Source organism: Poecilia latipinna, unplaced genomic scaffold, assembly GCF_001443285.1.
Source record: "Poecilia latipinna isolate Pla-1442-1.1 unplaced genomic scaffold, P_latipinna-1.0 Scaffold467, whole genome shotgun sequence".
Taxonomy (NCBI): domain Eukaryota; kingdom Metazoa; phylum Chordata; class Actinopteri; order Cyprinodontiformes; family Poeciliidae; genus Poecilia; species Poecilia latipinna.
Window position 1 is genome coordinate 211825 of NW_015113083.1, and position 10474 is coordinate 222298.

The window sequence follows — 10474 nt, forward strand, 5'->3', positions numbered from 1 at the left end:
GCACACTAGTGTGCCGCGGAACAGTGGTTGAAAAACACTGCTCTAAGGAACTAACCGTGACGGGGAACCGCCGCGTCACTCGGGACCAAAACACTAATTTCTCCTGGATGGATTCACCTTTAACCTCAGAGGAAATGGAATGATTCAGATTGCTCTGAGTTTCCTCCGTTTAATGGAGATGAGCAGAAACACGTTTATTTATCAATCACTACAGATTTCTACTGAGTCTCTACATGAAGCTGAAAACGCAGCCGGCGCCTCCTGTCTGCTGGGACTTCTGTCCTCAAGCAAGCACTTCTTCATCGTTCCTTTCTGTGAACTCCTCCTCAGCAGAAGAAAAGCCAACTCTTCTCGGTTCGTCCAGTTAAATGTGCAATGTTTTTGCTTCTTGGTTGGTTTTTGTTCGTTGCACTTTCTCTGTGTTTTGTTTTTTCTTCTGTGGTGATTTCAGCTGAGAAGATTTTAAAGAAGATTAATGTTTATGTTTTATAATGGTGCTTGTGAAATCATGGGTTGGGTTTTTCTTTCTCAGGTTCTCTGTCTTGTTTTGAGGATGTTGTACAATCTAAGAAAAAAGGCTTAAAAAGTTATATTATTAATAATAATAATCTCCCCTTTATCAACCAACTCGTGAATAATTCCTTTATTTTTCAAACCTGTTTTCATACTTCAGTGCACTATTAAAACATATCTTTTTAAAATTCAGAGTGAGGTGTGTTTTGTTATGGAAACGTGTCTCGACCAATCACAGGCTGATTCTGAGGCCACTTCCTGGTTATCCCGGGTATCTTTTCATCCCGGCCTCTAGGGGGAGCAGTCACACAGTTCCTGATTAAACATCCCGGTTATTTAGCCTGATGTAAGAAATAAAAAAAGGGGGAGTCATATTTTCACCATGTCGGTTTACAAATTTCTCAGTTTGGAACTAAATATTTAGCTTAAGTATATTTGTGTTTGTCTCGCCTGGTCTGAGCGCAACAACAAGCTATTGACTCCTAATTAAGGAAGATCATCCAAGCTTCGGGCCTCGGATCAGAGATGACGGTAAACTATGGATGAATAAAAGTTTTGTAACCTGAGAAGCTGAAGAATATTCCTGCAGACATTAATGTTTTATTCAGCTTTTATTTTGTGTTCCGATCTGAAGCTTCCTTTATTATTTTTAAACATTATGCTATGGTAAACAAAACGGTCGTTTGCATGCAGTACCTTGCGGCTCTGTAGGGGGCGCCGCTGCCGGACCGCAGTCTGAGAAAGCCTGGGTTAAACTCCGTGAGCAGCATTCCTTCAGGATGGGTGGGTCTGTTGGAAGGATTTCATATAAACTCTGGTTTTCTGCTTTCTGTCGGCCCAGTTCCTCCTGGCTGAACTTCCCTCTCTGTTCTTTATCACTAGACTGACTTCCACTCTAATATTTGTCTTCCCTTTTCTGGGATCTCATTATCAGCAACGTTCAAACGCCTCCATGCCTAATAAGACAATAAATCAATTAAATATGTCATAGCTCACTGCTAGCAAAGCACAGTCACCTTTGACGTTTGAGTAATGCCACCCAGGATGGAGGCTTGAGTTAGCTTAGAGCCAGTTTGTTTCAGTCTCAGTATTATGGAAAACTGATTTTATGTCTCAAACTTCTGAGTATTAGTGTTCAAATATTAGTATTCTTATTAACTGTAAGCAGAAAATCATCATAGCTAACTTATATAAAACGTAAAAACATCAGTCTGTGTAAAATAAAAATTAGTGATGGACTTACTGGAATTAATCCACATTTAGTGATATTATAATTCACTGAATATGACTACAGGCTGAACTTTAAGCTAAGCATGTTTCATGTTTATTAAACTTTAAAACCAAACTTTATTTTAACTTGACTGAAGTAAAGAATAAATATTTCAAACAGACCAAGGCTTGTAAATCAACATTAGGAAGACGTCCTGGTAGCTTTATGAATGCTATCATAACAGGAGCTAACATTAGCTTACCCCTTGGTCTTCCTGTAAGCTCTTACTAACACTTTTACATTTTTATCAGTGCTAAATAAACATCTAAGTTAAATGTACACACTGGTTGTCAGAAATAAGAGTTTTAGTTGGACATTACTATATTTTATTCATTTAGGATCGCTAGCAAAACATATTTTAACAAGCTAATTCAGTTTTTTTCAGCTGAAACATGTATCAGTTCACACCACAGATCCCATCATGTCAAAGATGGAGCTAAAGCTAAAAGTTTGTGAACCTAAAAATTGGACAAACAACAAAATACATAAAACCACTCAGTTGACCATCTAGCTAACATAGTAAGTCTTAGCAAGCTAAGTAGTTAGCTGGCATGCAACTGTCACACTTTCAAACTTTAATGTTAAATATTTAGTTAGCATGCTAAATAGTTTGCCAGTATGTAAATGTCACAGATTCAAACTAAATATTTAGTATTATTATGAAATTAATACTTCTGAGTTTCTACTTCAGAAAAACTTGAATCTTCCATGGTCTTGCACCATCTTGTAGAGCTGCTTATGAAGCCCTCAGGTTCTCTGGTACCAGACTGTAACAGGTCCAAGAGTCAGAACTCACTGATGGTGAGGCTTCTTCCCAGTATCGCAGCCCAGTTTGGGTCTCAGTCTGCCAGAAGACCTGAGGGCCGCAGAAAATGTTTCTGTTTAAGAGCCGATCCAGACCCGAGTTTAACCGAATCATTTCTGCTCCGTCTGCGATTTCCATACAGTTGTGTTTTTCTATGTGGGGTTGGTAATGGTTTGATTATGTTGATCTGTACAGCATTTTGAGCTGCTGTTAGTATGAAGGGTGCTGACTGATTGATTGATTGATTGATTGATTGATTGATTGATTGATTGATTGATTGATTGATTGACAGCTAGCATGCAGCTACAGCATGTTTTCCAGATTGAACTGGACCAGAGTTCTGATGGTGGGACATTATTTCTGGATCTGACTTCCAACCTTAATCAGATTATTTCTCTGTGTTTTATAAGTGTTATTTATTCAACATGATCATCTTTTGTGTAAAGCAGCAGATTTAATTCCAGTATGAAGTGAAATGCTGCAAAGTGTTAATAAATAAGGTTTAAATGTGTTAAAAGTTACTTACTAAAGTTTGAGGTAGTGTGAATCTTGCAGCAGGTGTTTTCTCTGATTTGGGATGTCTGATAAAAGCTGAGATTCAGCGCTGATGTAAACAGAGGCGCATTAATGCTGATAAGCCTGGACGTGTTTAATGTTTAACCGCCTGGCCCTGGAGGGAGGAGGAAACGCTGGCCTCACACGGAACCAGGCACAACGAGCACACGGCTTTAAGAGGAATTCAGGACGTCAAACTCATTTACCCAGACAGAGACGGACCGGACCGGGCTTCAGGCCAGAACCAGAACCACAGTTCAGTTTGGAGAACTAAACAAAGTCCAGCAAAGTCTTCATTTATTTAAACCAAGGATCTTATTGGGATCTGAGTTTAAAACTGACTGATAAACTTCTTGGTGAGTTGGGATTATTTTTGCGGGAACCCGTCTTCGGTTTCAGTGGTTTTGACCCATTGGTTCCGTCCAGAGGGACTGTGACCCGAGAGCTGATAAGCTAATCAATACCTGGAACAAATCTTACCTCACCACTCAGCTATCATGAGCGAGAGCAACAACACCGATGGGGGAATAGACTGGAGCAAACTGGAGCCCACCTATTCCGTCAAGATCTTCATGACCGTCCTCTACACGCTCATGCTGGTTGCAGGCATTGTGGGTAATTCAGTGACCATCAGGGTGACGCAGGTGCTAAGGCGAAACGGCTACCTGCAGAAAAACGTGACGGACCACATGGTGAGCCTGGCCAGCTCCGACCTGTTGGTGCTCCTCATCGGCATGCCGGTGGAGCTCTACAGCGCCATCTGGTTCCCCTTCGGAGCCGCGTCCGGCAACGCGTCCTGTAAGATCTACAACTTCCTGTTTGAGGCGTGCAGCTACGCCACCATCCTCAACGTGGCCACACTCAGTTTCGAGCGCTACGTTGCCATCTGCCACCCGTTCCGCTACAAGGCACTGAGCGGCAAACGGACCTCGGTTCTGATCACCTTTGCCTGGGTTGTGTCCGTTCTCATTGCCTTGCCGTTGTTGATCGCCACGGGAATGCAGGGACACATACCGCACCGACAGGAACTGAGTTTCTGCACCAGTCTGAAGGAGCACTGGGTGATGTACAGAGCTAGCATCTTCGGGGCGTTTGTCCTCTACATAATCGTGCTGATCTCCGTCGCCTTCATGTGCCGGGCGATGATCCTGGTGTTGAAGAAGCCGCTGGGATCTTTGGACGACGGCATCAACGGGACCGAAAGGCCCGGAAAGCACGAGAGCGAAACCACGAAGGCGGCTCGGAAGCAAACGATCATTTTCCTGGGTGAGTTACTGATTTCAGATTCAGATCATCAACAGTGTCTGTTGAATCATTAAGGTTTATGGTTTCCCAACCATTTGACTTCAGAAGTGGGAAGTTTACTTTCTGCTGTAAGGAGAAGCGACGAAAGAGAGAAATGTTACTAGTGTCATAAGGGTGTCAGGGTCTCTGATGGCTCCATCTGCTGTGCAAAGCCACCAAACCAAATCCTGACCTCAAAATGTGACCTAAAGGTCTGAAGCCTGCTGGCCTCTTACCTCTGGAGAAATCTATACTCCATCTCTCCTGGCTACATCAGACTCCAACCTCAGCTGTTTCTGATGAGAATTCCTACACACGGGAACAGGAACCCAAAGTCCAGCTGGTACCAGTGGTTGACTCCTGATGGTCCAATCGACCCGGTTCCACTGGAACCAGAACTCTATCATCTGCTCCACATCTAGCTGCTGTGGCTCTGAGTCAAACCAACCTGTTCCCCTCCTGGCCTGTGGGGGCGCTGCACCAAGAACCACTTAGGGAAACGACACAAAAACCTCTGAAGACACTGAGAGCAACTTCCTGTTTCACCAGATGGAAACAAGATGGAGGATTTTAGCGGTTGGAGGATTTCTCTTTAGGCTAAAGACCAGGAGCCATTTCTGCTGCTAGTGCTAGGCTAACACGTTAGCTTCGGTTGTATTTACCCAGAATGCCCTGTGCTGTAGTCCACTTCATGCTTTTGGAGCGGTCTCCGTTCCACTTGGCATTCACATTCAAACTGAACCAGAGTTCACTTCAACTGAACCCAGATTGAGGTTTGGAGGACCAGAGGTCAGAGGTCGATTAGCATTCACACAAACCGGACAGGACTTTGACTAGGCAGACAAACTGAACAGGATTGAATCCTAAGAGTCCAGTGTTTGTTCCCATGGGTGATGGGGCCCATTTTAGGGTACTAGAGCCTTGAAATTGAGGCTGCGGTCATCTAGTTCCAACAGCGCTCAACATTTTCTAATCTAGATAACCTAGAAAGTAACCCTCATGAAACTCCATCAGGTGTCTAAATAGACTAAGAGGCGTCTGCTGATCTTCATTTGTTGTCTTTGAATTGCCAGTTGTCACTTCATCTGCCTGATCAGTGTTGATTGGATGTCACTGATCAGAAATCCAGTCATTGGTCTCATCGCTCATCAGTGGCCGTTGTTAATTGAGTTTTGCCCAAACGGCTCCAGTTGTTCTGGGTTTACGAGTCCAAAAGCAACATGACAAAGTTTTAAACTAAGCCACGAATCTTTCTGAGGATTAAACAGGAAGACAAAAGATCCGACAAAGATGGAATATTTTTCAGAGGCAGTCAGGTGTTCAGAGACTTCCAAGGGTTTGCCAAGTCAGATCAAATATTAATAAGAGAATCTGCAGGATAAAGAGGCTGTGAGCAGCGAAGTGGACGAGCGGAGGGACTCCTGTGAGCGGAGCTTTGTGTCGGTCGGCTGGGCAGCAGCCAGATCAGCGCCGAGACGAGATGTGAGCCAACGCTGAAAGGAAAACAGGAAACGAAGCGTCATACAACCGTCTGGTTTCACTGAGCTCACAGGAACAATGAAAACATGGAGCAAATACCGACCAGATGAAGAGAACATGAAACCTGGCTCACTGAACTGGCAGCATTTAGAAATCTGAAGCATCCTGGAGTTACAAATAATCATCATTATTCCTTCAGTTACATTAATCCCCTCAGATTTACAGTTACATAAATTACATTCATTTGTAAACACTCGCAAAGAGCAAGAATGTCATGAAGGGACATTTTGGAAAATGATGCCAACAGTGGTGGGCTAACGTCTGCTACTTCACAAATAAAAAAGCTAATCTTTAGCTTAACGCTTCAGGATTCTTTCCATCTTTGGAAATGCTTAGCATGGTTAGCTTCCCCTACACAAATGTTTCTGGATAAATTCTACAATGCTAAGCTAAAACTTAGCTCTCCAGTAATAGCAGAGCTAATTTTTGTGTTTCTGTCAACTTTGAAAACATTTAGTGTATGTACCTTCCCCCACTTTAATTTTTCTGGGCAAATTCAAAAGCGTCAAGCTAAAATTAGCACCTTAAATAATGGTGCAGCTAATTTAAGTGTTTTTGCTAACATTTAGCGCAGGTAGCTTCTCCTAAATGAGTTTTTCTGGATGAATTCTGAAGCTTCTCTCCTCTAATAATTGTGGAGCTAATGTTAGTGTTTTTATTAACTTTAAAAACATTTAATGCACATATCTTCCCCTAAATTCATTTTTCTGGAGGAATTCAAAAGCATTAAGTTAAAAATTAGCTCCTCAAATAATGGTGGAGATCATTTTTCTGTTTCTGATTCAACATTAGTTAAGAACAGTAAGTCTTATTCTTCCTGTCAGCGGTTCTTTGCATGTTTTGTAGAAAATCAGCTGCTTTGCATTTTCTCATCTCCTTCCAGAAGCGCTGATCCGGCGCCGCAGCACCAGATGCGTTATGTTTACTGCAAACAAAAATCTGCACCCATCAGTCTCCAATTCAGACTTTATTACTGTTGCCTCCGTTTATTGGAAGCCTCCAGCGATGCTAATCCAGCGGCTAGCGGCAGCTTCTGCTTCCTGTTGCAGACGAAGTTCTGTTGGCGGATTCTCCGAGCCGCCGGGTCGCCCATCAAACCGCCTTGCTGCTGATGCTGCTGGTCGCCAGAGCAACTCCAATAACCAACACTAGAATATTGATGCTCACATAAATATTGATGAAGACTGATATTATGTGTTTCTCATGGAGGAAATGAGCCGTTTTTTATTATCGACATTTATGGCATCCAAATAAATGAAGAAATGAATGCTGATCAAATTTCAGCCAAAACTAAAGATTAATCTTAAAAAATTGCTACAAAAAGGCTGAAATTTTGACATTAATCTCAGAAAAAAAATCTGAGTTTAAAAAGTCAAACATTTGTAAGAAAAAACTCACAAATTTTAAAATTAATCTCCAAAATTTTCAAGAGAAAAGAATTAAATTTCTGAGTCTGAAAAATTGTAAATTTTTTAGGAAAAATTGTTTTCACCTGGAGAAAGTGATGATTTATCTGATCAGTGATTGGACGGTTGACCTGATGACATCACAGTGTAGCGCTGTGTATCATCATGGTAACTAATCTGATTACTTGCTGTTGGAGCCATAATATAATATAATATAATATAATAAGAATATTATGGTGACACTTTATTTGACGGGCTGTGAATAAGCCTTCATGAATAGTTATGACTGTTGTCATAAAGCGTCATTTGGTAAATTATGACACTCTTAATGCAAAGTTGACATTATTCAAAATGTCTTTGTTATGACAACTTGACATTAACCAAGAAATCATGATCTGACATAAATTTGTTATAAAAGTATTACTGATTGCATTTTAAAAATTATGTAGGTTTATGTTATTAAAGGTAAAGTTTAATCAGTAATACTTTTACAACAAATTTATGTCATGTTTATCACAGTGTCATGTCAGTCTTTTTCACACCCCGTCAAATAAAGTGTTACCAATATTATTAATAATATTTGTTTGTTGGAGCTGTTTATTCTTTATTTGAACAAAATTTTTACCTTTAATTCTGTTCAAATTTACTCTTTGTTACTTTATATTTCTGGGTTATTTACCAGGTTTATTGGTGGTTCAGTTTGTTTTATTTGTTTTCCTGTGTTTTGTTGCCATGTTGCCTGGTTGCCGTGTTGACATGTTGCCATGTTGACGTGTTGCCATGTTGATGTGTTGCCTGGTTGCCATCTTGTCTTGTTGCCATGTTCACATGTCATGTTGCCTGGTTACCATGTTGCTTGGTTGCCATGGTGACGTGTTGCCATATTGATGTGTTGCCTGGTTGCCATGTTATGTTGCTTGGTTGCCATGTTGCCGTGTTGACATGTTGTGTTGCCATGTTGACATGTCATGTTGCTTGGTTGCCATGTTGCCTGGTTGCCATGTTGACGTGTTGCCTCCCCCTGCAGGTCTGATCGTCGGCTCTCTGACGCTCTGCTGGTTTCCTAACCAGCTGCGGCGCCTGATGACGGCGGCTGTCCCGAAGTCTTCCTGGTCTCTGTCGTATTTCTGGATCTATGCGTGGCTCCACCTGGTGGCCGACGCCTTCTTCTACCTCAGCTCCGTGCTCAACCCGTTCCTCTACAACCTGTCATCTCGTCACTTCCGCCAGGTGTTCCTGCAGGTGCTGCGCTGCCGCCTGACCATCCAGCACGCTAACCGCCACGCCGCGCCGTCGCCGCCCCGCGCCACCTCCGCGCACTCGCTGCGGCCGCTGCTCCAGAAGTCGCTGCGTTTCGGCCGGAGGAGCGGCGGCAGCCAGCAGAGGGCGCCGCCCACCTTCACCACCTTCCAGAGCGACTCGGCGCCGTCTGGCTGCCGGGTGGCCGTCAGCCTGGGCGAGCAGACCGGACCGGAAACCAGAACCGAGACAGAAATCTGAATCCTGAAGCCGCTCTGGCCCCGTGAAGCGTCGGCGTCACGGCGACGAGACAGTTTCATGTCTCAACGACTTTCTGAAAACTGTTAGAGCAAAAAAAAATTATAATTCACAGAAAAATCTTCAACATGGTGGTGGAGGGGTGATGCTGGGGGCGTCCAGCAGCAGAACGGCTGGAATGGCCTAGTCAAAGGAATGTTTGGCCCTGCAGAGAGACTGCTGCTGGGTCACAGGGTGTACTTACTTTTCCACACGCAGCTCTTAGCTTTCTTGTTTTAATAAAAAATGACGCGTTGAATCTGTTGAGTTTTTCTAGAATCTGCAGCTCAAGTTTACAGAAACTTCAGTTTTATTACAAAAACTTTCTAATAGTTCATATTTATCCAAATTATGATATTAATCATCTTTATTAACTTAAATTGTCACCTAATTATTTTAATTTGACTCCTTCACATTCTGACTTCTAGATTGACCATTTGAGTGGCCTAGTTAAATCCTCTGTGGTCTGCAGGTCCCGCGGCCCCCGGCTGCCTGTCTCTGAGGGCTGGTGCTGCATGTCTGTATGGCAAGCTGATTGAACATAAAATCAGCTTCACCACAGTTACATCCCATATTTCTGTACTAGTCTGGTTTCCTCCTGTTGCCATGGTAACCAGGACTTAGTCTGGATTAGACCTGAGTGAACTAAATCTGTTGGATTAAAACTGAAAACAGGAAGAATTTTCAGATGAGAGTTGATATAAAATCTGTTTTTAGCTGAGAAAATATGAAAAAAAAAATGAATGATTTTCATTTAATAATAAAATCTGATTTGTTTGGAGAACTTTGACCCAGTTGAAGTTAAATAAATTATTAAATTTAATTTTAGTTGAAGTTAAGTAATCTTAATTTCAGTTTTATCTGTTGGGTTTGAGACTTGAGGAGCTCCAGGAAGGAGGAAAACCACAGAAGACGGTTTGGCGTTTCCTCCATCAACACCCAGATCTGTCATCCAGAAAATCTCAAATAAACCGATGGGATTATTTCCAGCATGAATAATTTTCATCTGGGATTTACAGGAGATTTATGTTGGTTTAACGGCTCAGATGGAAAATCCTGATAAACGATTTTACGCAGACAGGAAGTCATTAAATCAGACTTCCTGTGTTTAATCAGTCTGGCGGTAATCCCACATCCTGAACTCGTTTTTCTTTTCGTCCAGTTTTAATTTTCTTTCCGGCTGAAACAAACAGAACCGATTCGGCTCTGAGACTCGCTGTGATGATGATGAGGAGGATGATCTTCACCGTGTTTTCTCTTCATCCAGCCCATCGATCCAACGGCTGCTGGATTATTTACTCAGTGGGGCGTCACATCGATTTCCTTCCCCTCTTCTGTTTCCTGTCCAGATCTCACCGACGCTTTAAATTTATTTTAGCTTAAAGATAAATAAATATCCACCTGGTTACAGATGACTTTGATTTTTTAATAAATATTTTAAATCAAACTAAAGTTAATACCAAAGATTATTGGGAGCCATTTTTAAAGTTTAACTGGGTTAATTTGGGTTAATTTGGCCGTTACAGGAGGTTCAGTTCATGAATTCATTCATTTATAAACGTCAGC

The 10474-nt window shown here is 42.2% G+C and overlaps 1 protein-coding gene across 1 annotated transcript; it reads left to right on the top strand.

Moving 5' to 3' along the window:
- The first annotated feature begins 3273 nt into the window (after positions 1–3273).
- On the top strand, positions 3274–9635 carry gpr39 (G protein-coupled receptor 39). The gene is made up of 2 exons (XM_015039320.1): positions 3274–4409; positions 8400–9635. Exons 1-2 carry the CDS (start codon positions 3641–3643, stop codon positions 8870–8872), a joined length of 1242 nt encoding a protein of 413 aa, XP_014894806.1. The 5' UTR covers positions 3274–3640; the 3' UTR covers positions 8873–9635.
- Positions 9636–10474: the final 839 nt, after the last annotated feature.

Coding starts and splice junctions, on each gene's coding strand:
- gpr39 (XM_015039320.1), top strand. CDS start 3,641: ATGAGCGAGAGCAACAACACCGATGGGGGAATAGACTGGAGCAAACTG. Junction 4,410..8,399: donor GCAAACGATCATTTTCCTGG/GTGAGTTACTGA, acceptor CTCCCCCTGCAG/GTCTGATCGTCGGCTCTCTG.